Source organism: Pelodiscus sinensis, chromosome 2 (assembly GCF_049634645.1).
Source record: "Pelodiscus sinensis isolate JC-2024 chromosome 2, ASM4963464v1, whole genome shotgun sequence".
NCBI classification, from domain to species: Eukaryota; Metazoa; Chordata; order Testudines; family Trionychidae; genus Pelodiscus; species Pelodiscus sinensis.
Window position 1 is genome coordinate 148,444,588 of NC_134712.1, and position 17,199 is coordinate 148,461,786.

The window sequence follows — 17,199 nt, forward strand, 5'->3', positions numbered from 1 at the left end:
CAAAGTTTTTTACATTTTGGGGGCATCCCCTCCCAGGACTTATTGCTGCCTGATCCTGACGGCAGGGAGGGCACTTCTGGTGAGCTCACATTTTTAGTCATGCTACCGTGGATAAATGTAATTGGGTTTTATCTGTTTGATCTGCCCTGAGAGGTACAGTGGCAGCCACTCTGTACCTGATGCCTGAAAATGTTTGTGAACCTGTCTGGAGAAAGAGCAGAAATCCTCCCTGCACATCTCCATAAAGCTTTCAGAGGAATTCTTTCATCCTTCTCACAAGATTCCTGGGGAGGCCTGTCTTATTCCGTCATCCATAGATAGATCACCTTTCTGTACCAACCCAGGACTAAGTGATCTGGCATCTTTGCAGCACAAAGCATTGCAGCATAAGGTCCAGGTTTCTGGGCACATTCAGTCAGCATCTGTTCCCCATCATGCTCTTTAATTCAGAGAAGACTGATGTTGCACATGGCAACCTGGATGAAATACTGGAAGCTTTCTAATCAATAGCAGTGAGGCAATCCACCTCCGTTTGCTCATCCCCAACAAATCATGACCTCAGGTTTGCTGTCCTCTTTGCAAAAGGCTGGGAGGGATTATTCCAGAGAACAGGTTCCCCCGCCTGCATACACGGGTGGCAAACACACACTGGTAACATGATCCCCTACAAAGCCACCCAGGTTCCTGACCCTTGCAGGACCCCTTACAAATGCAGTCCCTTGTTGCAAACACAGACGCTTAGATAGCCATGGAGGCTGTACTTTGCAAGCACTCTGTCAAATATTTTCAAAGTGATGCAAAAGAACAAAAACTGCAACCTGTTACATGCCTGCTACCAAACCAAGTCCAGCTGCCCTGTGCTGCATCTTCTACCTGCCTGGTACGTGCTTAAAATAACTTTGGCATTGTACATAAAGCATGCCTTTTTTTGCAGCAAAGTGCCTTTCACTGTAATTGAGTTAATTGTCTGTGTTTTACAATGTATCTTCTCTAAAGTCTACCCTTGATTTTTTTCCACCAATGCAGCTGCAACAGTGAATCTGTTACCCACTCCCACAGATCCTCCAGCACTTCAGGCTATCACAGATCAGCAGGCGAAAAAAAAAGTACACGGGATGAAATGTCTAATGAGCAAATGCAATCCGCCCACACTGACAGAGCACAACTGAACTCATGGAGGAGAACAATGTTACAGATCACACACACTGAACAGGAGGAGTGGAGAGCCTGCTGGGAACATGAGCTAGATGAGAGGCTGAGGCACGTGGAGGAGTAAACAAAGCTGGTGAGGCACCTGGTAGAGGTGCAGGAAGAGCATCTGGTGCACAGATTTATTATGATAAATCACGTGCTCTCCTCACCAAGTTCCATACCCTCCTCTCCCAGGTGGCCAAGAATGAGGGGGGAGGGATCAAAGGGAAGTCACAGGCTGCCTTCCTCTCAACTCCCAGGGATGTTTCCACAGCTTTGATTGCTACCCAGGAGCAGGGCCGGCTTTAGGCCGATTTGCCCGATTCCCCCCGAATAGGGCCCCACGCCTAAGAGGGCCCCGTGCCCTAAAGCCGGAAGTGTGCTGGCGTGCCGGGCGCACTGCGTGAGGGGGCGTCATCCCCAGAGGAGGAGAGCGGTGGCTTCCCTGCGCTGCAGGAGGGGTGAGTCAAGCGCAGAGTCGGTCCCAGAGTTTGGCGGGAAGGCTGGGGATTTAAAGGGGCTGTGACTCTTTTTGTGTGCTGTGGTTTTTTTTTTTTGCTCAACAAAAAATCCTGCCTGCTGCGGCCCCGTCAGCCCTACCCAGGAGGATTGTAATATTCCTCTTGCCTTGAGCCTTCTACACGCCCCAATCAGAGCTCACACTCTGAATTCCCTTTCTGTTCTCTGTGTTTCCTCAAAAATGCGTTATTTCAGAGCAGGATCTTTACTGTTTGTGTCAATAGTTGCATGGGAGACAGTATACAGGTCAATACATGTAATGCAGAGGGTTTTAAGGGTATTAAGAGCAACATACATGACTGTCACATCACTGCCACAGAACTGGTTTTCAAAGCCTCTCTGATTTGCAGTGATCCACAATGTGCTCTATTGCCCTTGTGTCTAGCAGTTCATAATTAGCGGGTAGATTATTTGCCTCAAACCCCGTCCCGGCCAGAAAATGTAACCTAGGTGATAAACTCCAAAAGTGTCCCTTTAAATGGCCAAAGGCACAATGTGACCCCACCAGTCTGTGTTTGTGTCATGGCACCAGAACCAATGTTCCAGTGTGTCCAGAGGATCAAATGCTAGCGGCATTTGCCAGTCACTCAATTCAATGGTTCCTGCACGTCTGTGTTCGTTGCCGCCTCACGTTCTTCCTTGCTCCAGCAGCTCCTGGAGAAACCACAGCATAAGGGTGACCTGTTTATAATGCCTGCCACAGCAGTCTGCCCTGCTAAGATACCTGCACAAATAACTAGGGAAAACAGGGCACACAGATTGCTTGCCATTGTTCTTAAGCAGGGAGTGAAGGAATAGATAAGTGCATTATGAGGGGCTGACGACATGTACCCAGAACCACCATCATGTTATTGTCTCATCAGGCACTGGGAGCCTAACCCAGAATGCAAAGGGTCAGCAGGAACTGTGGAACGGCTACCCAAAGTGCATCACTGTTAAAGCTGAAGGTAGCCACACTACTGGGGATGCACTCCATTGACTTCATGTGCCCGGTGAGGACAGACACCTTTGACTTTGTAAATTCGAGGGTTAAAAAGCAGACCTTAATTTCAACCTAATTTCTTAGAAGTAATAAAGCAGTGCAAGCCACTCTGTATAGTTTATACTGCAATAGTTTCCATTGTAATTTAAATTTCCCCAGCACCACTCTTTCAACCCCTTCCTCTCCTCCCGCCCGCCCCAAACAACCCAGTAATATTGACTTCACAAGTTGCAAACTAGGGGTCTAGGACAAATGTAGAACTTTTTTTTCCAAAAAGTTTAAGTGGAGACATGGGCAAGAACATGGTGAACGGAGAAATGTGTCAGATGAATGAGCACATTGCAAGTCAAATGCTGGACTCTTATGCAAATGAATAAACCAATTCCATACCAATTTGTAAATATGTAATGTCTATGGAGAGACACACACACTTGTGCTAAGGAATGCATAACAAGTAGGAATACATTTAATAAAGGACAAAGCATATTCAAACAGTTGATGGGGACTCCCTCTGCATTTGATTTAAGTTATAACTCAACTAGCGCGCTTTTCTTAATTCACAGTTTACAAAAAGCAAGCAGCAGAACTTTAGCTGTGTGACTGGAAATCAATTTTAAAGTTTAGGTCCAAGTGAAGAGTCCAACAATGGAAAGCTGTCCCTATCTGCCAGCAGTTTGATACCAATGGTTCCTTTGTTTCCACATCAACATATGTTTCCATATTCACTCCCCCACTACCATGGATGGCATTAATTGTCAATTTTTTTTTAAACAGTCTCAGAAGAAAAGTTAAGGACTGAATGGAAACAGAGAGCTCTCTACTTCTTTATTTCTAATGATGGCTCCTCTAGATCAGGATGAGTTACACATCGGTAGGATAATAAAAGGAAGTTAGTACTCTTCTCTGTTCCTTTTTAAATGCTCAAAGGAGAAATAAAAGACTGGGGAATTTCAAAATTGCTACTTTATAATCTTTCAATGGTATCATCTTAACTTTATAAAAACAGCAATGCACGGATTAGTCAGTTCCTTATGGTTTGACTGCACGATGCAAACTGTTTTATGATTATATCTTTGACTCACATTTAAAGGTGCCAAGGGCTTTAGCTATATGCTTCTTAATTTTTTAGCTAAATCAAATGAAAATAAAGAAAAAATGTTCTTGTAACATCAGTTATATTGAGGGATTTTTTTAAAATCACTTTCACAGTTTAAAATGAAGCTCTCAGAGGCAGAATAGTAACTAATGGAAGCCTGTTCTGTCAGATTGATCCTGCTTTACATCTTTATTTGCTTTTGCAAAAGAAACATTGAAAGTTAGTTTTTTATATAAATAGATGAAGAGCTCAGATTATATAACTAAAATGAATTGCTCAACTAATAATGCTTATTGGTTAGTAACTTTAAATTTGTATTTGAAAACAATCTCCCAGGAAAAAGGCCCCAGCTATAACTGTTGTACCACCCCCATGTTTACTATATAGAGGGTCAAAAAAACACTTGAGAAAATACCAGTCCAGTACCTTCACTTTAGTTATTGAAACAACTGTTGACAACAAAGACTATGGGTACGTCTAGACTACAGGCTTTTGTCAACAGAAGTTTTGTCCACAGATACTGTCGACAAAACTTCTGTCGACAAAGAGCGTCTACAATACATTCAGTTCTGTCGACAAAGCAAGGTGCTTTGTCGACATGGTAGTGTAGACGCAAAGGACAGTTTACATTCAATAACACCTTCTGTCGACAGAAACTCTGTCGACAGAAGGCGTTATGCCTCGTAAAATGAGGTTTACCAGCGTCGACAAAACTGCTGAGTTCTGTCGACGTTATGTCGACAGAACTCAGCAGTACTGTAGACGCAGGTATAGTTTTGTCGACAAAAGTCCACTTTTGTCGACAAAACTCTGTAGTCTAGACACACCCTTAGTTCTTATATGTTTTTATTTAATGCATTTGATTTATTTGTATTCAATACTATGTTTAACATATTCTTCATTAGGCTTATTTCACCATCACCACCAACTGCAATCATTGAGAATGTTGTCTATTTTTTCAGGTTGAAATTTCAAACTCACAAGATTTAGACCAAGAACATCTATTGAAAAATAGCGAATTTAACATTACAATCAGAAAATTTTCAGAAGAGATTTGTTTCAGAGCGTGAATTAACAAACAATTAAGATTAATGTGTGAAAGCATGGACAGTATTTTTTCTCTCCATCTTTTTTCTGTTGTTACAAAAAGGGATCAAAATAAACCTTGCTGTGAAGAGGCCCTCCACAATAAACAACACACCAGAAAACTAAGGATTAGAATACGGAGCTAAAGGAAAGACTGTTACCTACCCATCTAACTCTATGACCTTTTAAGCCTGGAGCTAACTAGTAAAAGGATAATTTGTTTGCTCACACACATGCACACAATATCTGACACTCAATACAAAATATACATAGGAGCACTGAGTAAGTTTCAACACAGTTCTATATATCATATAATTAATATTTTTCTCAGTTGTACAACATAGTCAAAACGTAGCTCATTGTTTTCATCCCTATATACACATGGTATAATTCTGTTCTAAAGTAAGAGCTGCACTCTCAGCTCGGCCACACAGCCTAAGACAACCAGACAATACTGGAGATATGTATAAACTCACTAGCATCTGATTTTGTGAGCTAATGGTGATGTTTTTACCCTGTATGTTTAATCACAATTTAAACTAAATTGCTAGGATACAACCTCAGTTTGGTATTCTGGTCCATTTATCATCAAAAGTCATATTTAAAAAAAAAAACTGTGGTATTCTCAGTGAAACTTGGAACACTGTTCTCAACATGCAAGAAATACCACAAAAATAAGCTCTTTTCATACTATTTACCAAGACAACCAACCAGTACAAAAAAGTAAAAGAAAGGGAAGAGACAATACTGGAACAAAACAAAGCAAAATGAACAGAGGATAAACAGCTACAGGCAAAATGAAGAGGAGACATCAGGGCAGAACCAATGCTGCTGGCCATTGTATATTTCTGTCAAAGTGGCTACTAAGCCCTACCTTTCAATCAACTGTGTCGTCTTCTGCACTTGCCCTCTCATCCCTCATCGCTTTTTCTCGAAGGGCTACAACTACACTGCAGCACTATTTCAGGATACCAGAGGTACCCCAAAAAAGCTATTCTGCGTCTTTCAGAGTCCCCGTTATTTCAAAATATAATGGGCTCGCTATTCTGACGTTCTTGTACACCTCATTCCACAAGAAGCAAGAGACATTTTGGAACAGAGATTCATTTCCAAATAAGTGCTGTGCAGACAGCACCAAATTTCAAAATAAGCTATTCTGAAATAACATTGAAATAAGACCGCAATTTGCATAGCTCAAATTGCTTATTTCGAGTTAAAGTGCAGTGTAGAAGCACTCCCACCATCCACATCTCCTAATGTCTGCTCAGGAACTGCCACCTCTGCTCCCATTAACTCTTTTACCATCTGCATAATCCCTTTTACTCAGCTGCTAAACACTTCCAAGCCTCTACAATTAATAAAAGGCCAAAAACAGATTACTACTGTAATGCGCAGTGCTGAGAAAGTGTAACTCTCATATTAGTGTATCTTTATTTGAAGACATAAAATTAATATTAGCAGCATGACCACATACACACATTAATGTAAAAACAAAAATCAAAAGACCCAAGATATATTGCTCAAGGTAAAAACATGATCTCATATGAAGATATCCTGAATTACTAAATGTTCCCAGAAACTCTTTTTAAAGGAACTTGGAAATGAAAGGCTGCTGAAAGGGCATAATTTGTCTGTCACTTCTTTTTACACTTTTGCTGTAGGAGGACAAGGCCTCCTATTTATGATTATTTACACAAAAAGTGACACATTACATAGTTTTATGTACTATGATGATTGTTGCATGCACAGCTAATATTCAATTTAATTTGCTGGTATTCAGTCCCACTTTTGTGGGAGATGTTCATAAGCAGGCAATGTTCTTACTCAAGTGTACAAGGTAATGCATTTAACATCTTAACTTCTGTGGTTTTTTCCTATTTTACAGTTAACCATTTTTGTGATCTTACTGTAGAAATTCTGCCATCTTCCAAAATGGAGAAAAAATGCTTGAATCTCAGGGTTTACAGTGAGAACTGAATGATTTGGTTGACAAAGTGAATTTGTCTATGATAATTACAGTGATAGGTGTTTTGAAAACCTTCTATTAACACTGTTTCTTAAAATGTAAGAAGAATACCCAATGTAGCTCAAAAGATTTAAAAATTAAGATATGTACACCTTTACCATCATATGGCCAAGCTAAGAGAGAGTATTGATGTCATTTTCCTAAATGGGACCCAGCTTTGAAAACTATGGGAAACTAAGCTCTAAGAACAGCAGAAGCACTGTATGTCCACTTTGTTGAAATCTAAATTTCATCTATGAACCTGTAGGGACTAAGGCAAGCATAGGCAAAATATGGCCTGTGGGCTGGATCCACTGAGAAATGTGGCTGCTGGGCCCTGTTTCTGTTTCAAAACTATTGGGAAGGGGGGAACACTTCAGGAGCTGCCCCTGCCCCCAAACACAATCCCATTAGCTGGTTTCTGGCCAGAAACTGGCCAATGGGAGCTTGAATAACAGGTAGCCAAGAAGAACCCTGCCCCATCTCCTTGGCTTAGTTATTCACATAAGCACATGGCTGGGCAGGAAGGCTGGCTGGCTGGGAAATGTTTTAAACTCTGCAAGCCTTAATTCTGCAGGCAGACAGGTTTGGCTGCTGGCTGGTAAGTCTCCTGACCAGATCCTGCTTCTGGCACTCCAGCCCTTCTCTTCCCCAACCCTTTGCCCCCCCCATCAATATATCCAAACCCTTGCCCCCCTCTTGTACCCATATCCCCTCCCAGATCTGACACCCCAATCTCATGCCCCAGATCACAATCTCCTTCTACCCTAGGTCATATCCTAAACCCCTGTACTCCAGTCCCCTGCCCTAGGTCACAACTGCCTGTTTCCTCCCAACTCCCTCCCAGACTACATTCTCCCTCCTGCACCCCAGCCCCTTACCCCAAGCTCCCGTCTGCACCCAACCTTCATCCCAGATGCCACATCTCGTCCATTAATATCATGGAAGAGTACGGCCCTCGACCACTTTCCAAAATTTTGAAGTGGTCCCCCATCAAAAATTATTGCCCACCTCTGGACTAGGGCATGGGCTCAAGCCTAATAGTTATACATCAGGAATTAGAACAAGAGAGACAAGAGTCAAACCAGGGCCCAAGCAAAACGCTGAATCTGGCATCAGACTCAAGGTACACAGGTTGAACCTCTGTAATCCGGACTTCCCAAGTCCATCAACACCCCTAGCCCAGCATCGTTGGCAACCCTGTGGGTGCTCTGGGGCTGGAGAACTCTCAGGGAAAAACAGGCAGATTGGGGCCAGGAGTCTTGCTGGACTAGGGAAGAGCTGAGCTCTAGGGCCAGCATCCTGGAGCCCTGGCAGAGCCCAGCTGGAGGTTAGGAATGGAGCCTTTGGATCTGGTGACCAGGGTTGGAGGGGACAATATTGACCTCCACTGGTATGGCAAATTCCCTGGTACTAGACTGAGTAAGTTCAACCTGAACTACAGTCTAGGATCAGGGGGATTGGGAGTGAGGTGGGAAAGCAGGTACCAGGAACAGACAAGGATCTGGGATTAGGAGGGTGAGACTAGGAAGGCAGAGTTCAACAATCAGGCAAGTTAGGCAAGATTCATAGCAGCAGCCAGCTAGAAAGTCACTCAGACAACTTCCTATGCCTCTTTCTGGTTTAAGTATGGTCTTCGCCAATGGGTGGAACTAGACATCTTCCCCCAATCAGAAGCTTCATGGGTGGGTCCTTTGTGAGCTAGAGCTTTCACTACCTCCCTTCTCTACTGTATCAGATGAGCTGCTGGGTGACAATCATGATCTCAGCACTGCCTAGGAATCCATGGGTCCAGGTCTACAGTCCACAATCACTTAGGCTACGTCTACACCGCACAGTTATATTGGAATAAACTATTCCGGAATACTTATTCCAAAATAGCACAGCTATACTGCAGGGAAGCCTCAAAATTAGCCCAAGGCTGGCTTCCTTAATGTACATGTGCTATCTCGATTTAGAGCCCCAGGAAGAATCACTTAGAATGGCCCTGGTGAGGAAATATTTCAAAACAGCAGAAGTGGAGCATCTACACACACCTTATTTCAAAATAACTATTTCACAATAGGCGTTATCTTTCATAGAACGAGGTTGTCAGAAGTTGGAATAAGCCGTCCATTATTTCAAAATAACGGAATTGTTGTGTAGTTATTGCTCACATAGTTATTTCAGAATAACGACCGTTACTCCGAAATAATTTTGCTGTGTAGACACATCCTTTCTGAACTAAGAAAGGGTTAGGTTCAAATTTTATTGGAAAAGAAATTATGTCGTGTATTTAAAACTGGGACTATATAGCATTTAAGATTGGAAGCCTCAATGCTCCAAGTGACACAGAACATATGAACACGACTAATCCAGCTCACCAGAAGCCATCTTTTTAGCATCACAGAGAAACTGCATTTTACGTATTCCATTTTCTGACCAAGCTGACAGCTAGAAAACAGATTTTTTCTAGATCTTTTGTCTGACCATTATTTGAGGCAGGCAATAGCTGGTAATTTTATTACCTTCTCCAAGTTAGTGAGAAAACTCTCATTTAGCTATATTATGAAAATATGTTCCTTTGTATATAAGTATTATGATGTTAAAAATGGGGACATTTTGCATAATCCTTAATTCTGAGAGATTTAAGTACGTAATTACTTTAATTCAATGTAATATTGTAGTTCTATTAAAGCTACTGTAAAATCTGAAGTAAAAAACAAATGACTAGTTGTGTGCAGAGATTCTTACCTTCTCTGAGAGCTGTGGTTCTGAAACAACTCTGAATCACTGTCCTTTGACGTTGGAGAACCCTTATATGTGTAAAAAACATCCTCTGTTTCTGTAATATAGGCAATCTCATTTGTAAGGTTGTCTACGGATGAGTGCCGTGGTTTACGAATCTCATGACGCAATCTAGGACTCCTCCTTAAGAGAAATACAAGTAGGTTGAAACAGAATCCTTTGGAAAATTCTTTTAAAATGACTAATTCTATTGCAAAACATGCCCTGAGATCTAAATTACAGCACACTAAGTTTCACTTCAGCAGCAGAAAAATTGGTTGCAATTATACAAGTATGGAACTGGAAGGGACCTTGTGGTATCATTAAGTCCAGCGCTCTGTGCGGAGAAAGAACAAAATAAAGCAGAACTATCCATGACGTGTTTGTCTAATCTGTTCTTCAGACCCTCCAATAATGAGAATTCCATGACCTCCCTTGAAAGCCTATTGCAGTGTTTAACTATCCTTATAGTTAGAAACTTTTTCATAATATCTATCCTAAGTCTCCCTTGCTGAAGATTAAACCCATTGCTATTTCTCCTACCTTCACTGGACATTGAGAACAATTGATTATTATCCTCTTTATAAACAGCTCATAACATATTTGAAGACTTATATCCCCCATCAGTCTTCTCTTCTCGAAATGAAACATGCCCAGTTTTTCAGCCTTTCCTCATACAAAAGGTTTTCTAAACCTTTTCATTTTTGCTGCTCTACTGTAGACTCTCTCCAATTTGTCCTCATCTTTCCTAAAGTGTAGCACTCAGAATTAGAAACAGTACTCCATCTGAGGCCTCACTAGTGCAGAACAGAGAAGGATTATCACCTACTGTGTTTTACATATAAGATTGTTATTATACCCCAGTATGATATTAATGATTATTAAATATTTCTTAAAATCTTGGTTAGTTCCATGTGATGATACAATGTACAAACCACAGCAAATTAACTGAAATCTGTAATATGAAAGTGCTTTCACAAAGAAATAAACTGATTAATTTTTCCCAGAAATGTGTTATAATGGTCAATTTCCTTGGTAGATAACTTGTTTTAAAATAACTTAGACTTTAACAAAATATACACACTATAATAAATTATATACAATGCCTTTATGTTCTGTATTATAAGTGCACAATAAAATTGAGCAACTGTTTTTTTTCCTTTGGTTTTTTTTGGTAAGGCTTAAACTTTGTTTACCAATTAGGGGTAACAGGAGGAGACCGAGAAGGAAGGCTTTTGGTCTCTAGGTTTTCAACAGATAAAGATCTCCTCATAGTTGGGTTCCAAACCATTCCACCTATGACTTTTCTGAAATACTGGCTGTTTACAGACCTGAAAGGAAATAAAAATGCCCTTTAGAATAACTTTTTATATAGAATATGAAATCAGTTACATTTATGTAAATACATTTCATATGTAATTGTAATTTCAACTGAGAGGAAATGCTTCAAAAATCCTGATAGAAGAAAAACACTTTCATTTCAGCAAGATATAGTTAAGATCAAAGCAGACTATGAAGAGCTTCAAAAAGATCACACCAAACTAAGTGATTGGGCAACAAAATGGCAAATGAAATGTAATGTTGCTAAATGTAAAGTAATGCACATTGGAAAAAATAATCCCAACTATACATACAGTATGATGGGGACTAATTTGGCTACAACTACTCAAGAAAGAGATCTTGGAGTCACTGGTCAATTCTCTGAAAACATCCACACAATGTCAAAAAGCAGTAAAAAAGCAAACAATGTTAGGAGTCAAAAAAGGGAGAGAGAATAAGATAGAAAATATCTTATTGCCTTTATATAAAACTATGGTACGCCCACATCTTGAATACTGCATAAAGATGTGGTCAATTCATCTCAAAAATATATATTGGCACTGGAAAAGATTCAGAAAAAGGCAACACAAATTATTAGGGGTTTGGAACAGGTCCCATATGAAGAGAGATTAAAAAGACTTGGACTTTTAATCTTAGAAAAGAGGAGACTAAGGTGGAATATGATAGAGGTCTATAAAATTATGACCGGTATGGAAAAAGTGAATAAGGAAAAGTTATTTACTTATTTCCACAATATAAAAACTAGGAGTCGCCAAATGAAATTAACAGGCAGCAGGTTTAAAACAAACAAAAGGAAGTTTTTCTTCACTCAGCACATAGTCAACCTCTGGAACTCCTTGCCAGAGGATGTAATGAAGGCTAGGACTTTAAGTGGGTTCAAAAAAGAGCTAGATAGATTCATGGTGGTTAGGTCCATCTATGGCTATTAGCCAGGATAGGTAGAAATGGTGTGTCTAGCCTCTGTTTGTCTGGGAATGGGTGACAGGAGAGAGATTACGTGAGGATTACTTGTTGTGTTCCCTCCCTCCGGTATCTGAAGACAGGATAGATCAGGGTTTCCCAACCTATGGGTCGGGTCCCAAATATGGCTCGCCATTACATTTCAAAAGGGTTGCCAGGTGTCTCCCCAGGTGGCTCTTAAGGAGCCATTCACATATTTTTTGAATTGCTCTAGGTCACCAAGTCTTCCTGAATTGTCAAAATGGGTCCCAATCTGGAAAAGGCTGGGAACCGCTGGGATAGATGGACCGTTGGCCTGACCCAATATGGCCGTTCTTCCGTGTTTGGTTCACTAATTCATATCCAAATTGTTTTTTGTTTTTTTTAATATTAGATAGATAGAAGTTTCTTACTTTGTTTTGCAAATCTGAATTCCAATCTAGTTAATAGATGTAATTGGCAAATAATATTAATGCTGTCATTATTTTGTTAAAACTAATAATTCAACGATTTCATCATTACCTAAACTTTCTCAAAAATTAATTTTTCTTCATTTAAGACCTGAAACATTTACATGCAATTCTCATTTAAGTGACAGGAAACTAGATGTAGAAAGACTGGCAAAATAAGGCAATGTTCGTGTACATAATTAAGAGCCTCATTCTTAAAAATTATGTTTGTTCAAATGTTATACTATGAAAGTTACACACACTAATTAGAGTAACTATTGTGTCTTGAAGGAATAAGTTCTCATATGTTTATTAAAGCAATATTGACACAATCAGCTTTAACATCCACTAATTTGAAAAAAGTGAGCATCATGGTAAATTATAGGACAGTCTTATGTATGAATTTTTTACTGTAACGTTATATTAACTAATGATTAGCCACACATCTCATTTTTTATTTTTATCCTAGTTTCAGAAAAAATAAGGCCACACTCCACTGAGATGCTTATTAAGAAAACAGCAGCAGAGTTCAGCAGGAGGCTGGTTGCTAATTTTTTAAATTTCAACTGCTAAGATGATCTGCATCTAAGAGTGAGTCATGGAGAAAGTCCTACACTTCTCATGAAAACTGTAGGTGGAATGGAGGCGGTAATAGTGATGTGAGGTCTGGGATCTGGAACAGTGCCAAAAATAAGTACTGCTCAAACGAAGGATCAGAAATATATTAGGCCCATTTTCTCATAAATGGTCATAGCAATTAAATGTTATATCATTAGTAACAGGGATTCCCACCATTTTGACAACTCGTAGGATGGATATGTAGGCTGTGATTTATGAACTCTCTCAACACTAACTGGTCACCCAGAATAGCACTGCTTTACAGCAGTTATCCAGATCATACTAGACCTAAATTCCCATAGTAAGATCCTTAGATCTCTGCAGTAAGTTTCCTGACTGTATACATTATTATAGTATTTTCCTTCATTTTTATTTTCTGACTGTTTTACCATTTCCTTCCCCCAAAAAAGGTACTAAAGCAAAAATGTATTATTTTATTTTTCCTCCTTGGGGACTATCTGTGACACAACAAAAAGACAGAGGGAAATAATTTTAAGTATGGCAGGTAGAGGTGGAGGTTAGGAAGCAGCTCTCTTTTCCAGTTGAGAATCTGCCCTCCGGCTCTCTGCTGGATAGAACTTGCATGGCACGAGTTAAGATTTCTCTCTTTGGAAAGCTATGAAGCCTGGAGCATATGGCTTTCTGACACACAAAAATATATAGGCAGTGGACTATTGGATAGAAACAATTCTCCCTCATTCTAATTAAACAATTATATTTCATTTTCCATAATTTTGCTCTCTGGAACACATGGTAGTTAAAATTCTTTAAGTTGATTTATTAGGTGTCTTTAGTTCTGATCAAAGGATTTGTCATCTATGATTTTAAACTTCATTTCAAAGTTGACTTGAATATCAGCCCACAACTAGAAGTGAAAATGAATGTATCCTATTCTCATATTTAAGGCCAAAAGGGAGGACTGTGATAATCTCACCTGACCTCCTTTGGAAAACAGGCCATAGAACTTTCCCAAAATAATTCCTAGACCATCTCTTTTTAAAAAAATCCAATTTGGATCTCAAGATCATTATCAAGGTATTAATATATTCCATCATACTGTTTGATCTGAATGCAAAAAAGAGGAATGAGGGGAAATTGAGGGTGTTTACTTGTTTGGGGACTTTGAAGGGGGAGGGAGAGTGTTTCTTTTAAAAAACCATGATCATTTGTTAGGATGGGGAAAAATCTCCTTTAGAACCTATGGCTATCGTCCATTTTTTTGAAGTTTATGTGCTCACCATGTTACTGAAACTGAAGCCATGCATACTGTAATTGTTCTGGCTCAAATCCCAGAATGATAAGAGTTCCAGTAGCTAGTCTATTATTTTAGATAAAGGCCATATGATTGGCAGCAGTACATTCTTTGGGCAGAAAACAACAAGATTTTTCATTTTACTGGAATAAGTTAATTTAATAAAGTCTTTCAAAACTAACAAAAGAATTTTAATTAGCCAGATGGCAGAAAACTCTAGGTTTTTTCATAGTCAATTTATTGATGGAACTGGAGACTCACAGGCGTGTTTACCACCACTGAAAAGGAGAAGGCTGCCTGCTTAAAATATATGGTAAGGCTTTTAATGAGTGCATTTTTCTGAGGTACAGAATCCATTGGATCCAGATCACACAATACTGCCACCAGGATCTGGGAGAAGTGGAAAACTTTTTAAATTTACACAAGAAGCTTTAGGGAAAAGAGGAGGGACTGTCAAAATCCTCTAGCTATTAAGAATGGCACCTAAAACTTCCCAATGAAGAATTTGGTACAATATCTAACAATTGACAAATACCTAGGATTTAAAACACTTTATAACAAATTCTGAGAAAATGTTTTCTGAAATTTTCACTTTTTTTCTCCTGAGTTGACTTTGATGAGGAGTGCTCCAAAAAAGACTAAAGATTCGCTGAGTACCCACAATCTTTGGATTCTCTTCTGAGCTAACTTGTCTTTAGACCTCTGTAGCAATTGTAGCAAAAGATGTGTATATCTATATCAAATGTATCAGACTTCAAAAAAAAAAATAATTTTTTTTGCCCCAAAAGAAAAATTTCTTTTAAAAGGCTTTTGCAATTAGATGCAATATGTATACCAACTAGCTCATATTCTTCTTTTCCCACAGCAGGTATAACCAGGACAATTTGAAAGTTTGGTTTTATTTGTATTTTTGTTTTAAATTGTCTACAAAAAAAATCCTCCTTAAGCTAGGTAATCTTACAATGTGCAATACCACTTATTTTCCAATATAGTAAATTTGTTTGACTACATTCTCTCACCGCAAACCCAGACAGCTTAATTTGTGATGCTTTTATTCTACTGGCTATCACGCTACATAGAGACAAGGGAGAGCTGCCTGCCTTATAAGTGCTAAACAAACTGCACAGATTTGCATGATATAAATAGTGATTTTTATTATAGCAATTTAGAAAAGGTGTAGAATTTATATACAGTACATCTTTTTACATTTTTCATCACAAAACTGCTACTGTGCAAGGGAAATTATTTTTCTCTTCACAAATTAAGTTACTGAGAACCTCAAACTATAGCCTTAATATTTCTATAAAAGTGCCACGGAGACATTACTAATCCCATTAGAAAGACATATGAACACTATGTTTTCAGTTACTGGTGATTAAACTGTACCTGCAATTAAGAACCTTGGAACTCTTTCTGATGGTATGATTTACATGCTAATACCTGAAAAAATGCCTCAAATCAAGAAAGGTAGAAAACAAAACTAAAATACTACATTTTCATTCATTTCTTCAGAAAATTAGCAGCCAGCAAGTTCTGCTGCTCACTTCCTACAGATTTGGAAGTTCCCATCTTTTCATCATTATACAGAATTTAGAAGAGTTAGTATTGCAGGAGCTCCTGAACTACTGAAGCTCCAAATACCTAAATATGTTTTGCATTGCATTACCTCTTGATCACAAAAATCTAAACATTCCACCTGCTCTTATAGCCTATTTAAAAACACTAATTCCTTTGGTAATAGCACCCAAATATTAAGTCCAAATGTATTATAAAGAATAATTGAAAATAGATTATTGAAAATATTATTCATTCAATTTAGCCATTCTTATTTTAGAACATTATACAGATTTCAATTTAAATCTTAAACCAGTTTAGAATTATGCAGGCTTCATTAGTGTATGATTCTGTCTTCTCTTTTTTCCTTATGAATGTTAAAAATAACAAAATTGTAAAAAAGCTTCCTTACCTCTGTTATTAACATAACCTGAGATTATTAAAACATCATAAATTTTCATCTTTAAACTGCTTATTTCTTTCAACTTTGAAAAGGAAAATAGGCATGTTCATTTTGTAAATGTATTTTATCATTAGTTTCCTGTCACTTTTGCTTTCTGGTTCTCTTATGCCTTTGCACAAGCATTGTGGTGAACCAAGTTTAAATCTTAAAGAACTGTTGTTTTTTTAATTTCATGAAATATTTCTATAAAATTAGGTCCCATAATAAGGATAACATGCTACAATTCTATTCCTGTTTCTACTGGAAGATCTCAGAATGCTCTGCAAACAACAAAACTTCAAGAAAGGTCTTATGAGGAATTAAATTTCTCTTTGCTTTACAGAACGGGAAATACACATAGTGTAGCCAGTCAAAGTTACATACCAAGTCTATGATAGTACTGGAAACAGGATTCAACTCATGAATTACAGTCCCGTGCTTTCAATGTTGAACAGAAAGTGTGTACAAGACTTAAAAATTAATTTTTAAATTAAATAGAAAGTCATGCCTGTAGGCACCATACTCACTTTGTTGGGTTTCTAGACCCAAAGGTCCAATAATGGGACAATATCTTTTTTTCATGAGGCAGTGACTTCTGTGTCTGAAAAAATGTGTGATGCTCTACACAAGATTTCCATAGATTTTTGCATGCTCTGTAATTTAACATGTTGAAGGCAACTATATGTTCTCTGGATTCATTCTATAATAAACAAACACATTATGTGTAAATACAGAATATGCAGATTGACCATATTAAGAAAAGGATGTAAAAGTCAAGTAAAGCTAACATGCATTTTTAAACAGAAAAGTCATCAGTAAGTGCAAAGAATCAACAGAATAAAATAAAATAAAATTGATGGCGCCATAGACTACTTTCAAGTGGTAAAACACTCACTGATTGAGAATCAAGTTTGAAATGTCAAAGATGTCTTTACTTAATCAGTTTCCTGACCACACTT

General features: G+C 38.6%; 1 protein-coding gene across 5 annotated transcripts in view; it reads right to left on the reverse strand.

The window, feature by feature from the left end:
- Positions 1–17,199, reverse strand: part of PTPN3 (protein tyrosine phosphatase non-receptor type 3) — a 335,183-nt gene that overhangs the window by 117,365 nt on the left and 200,619 nt on the right. For all 5 annotated transcript variants that reach the window (XM_006135940.4, XM_075921606.1, XM_075921609.1 and 2 more), the window contains 3 exons: positions 16,768–16,940; positions 10,842–10,976; positions 9,613–9,789 (listed from right to left, as the gene is read on the reverse strand). In XM_006135940.4, the coding sequence (XP_006136002.1) occupies positions 9,613–9,789; positions 10,842–10,976; positions 16,768–16,940 (485 nt within the window). The remainder of the gene's footprint in view (positions 1–9,612; positions 9,790–10,841; positions 10,977–16,767; positions 16,941–17,199) is intronic.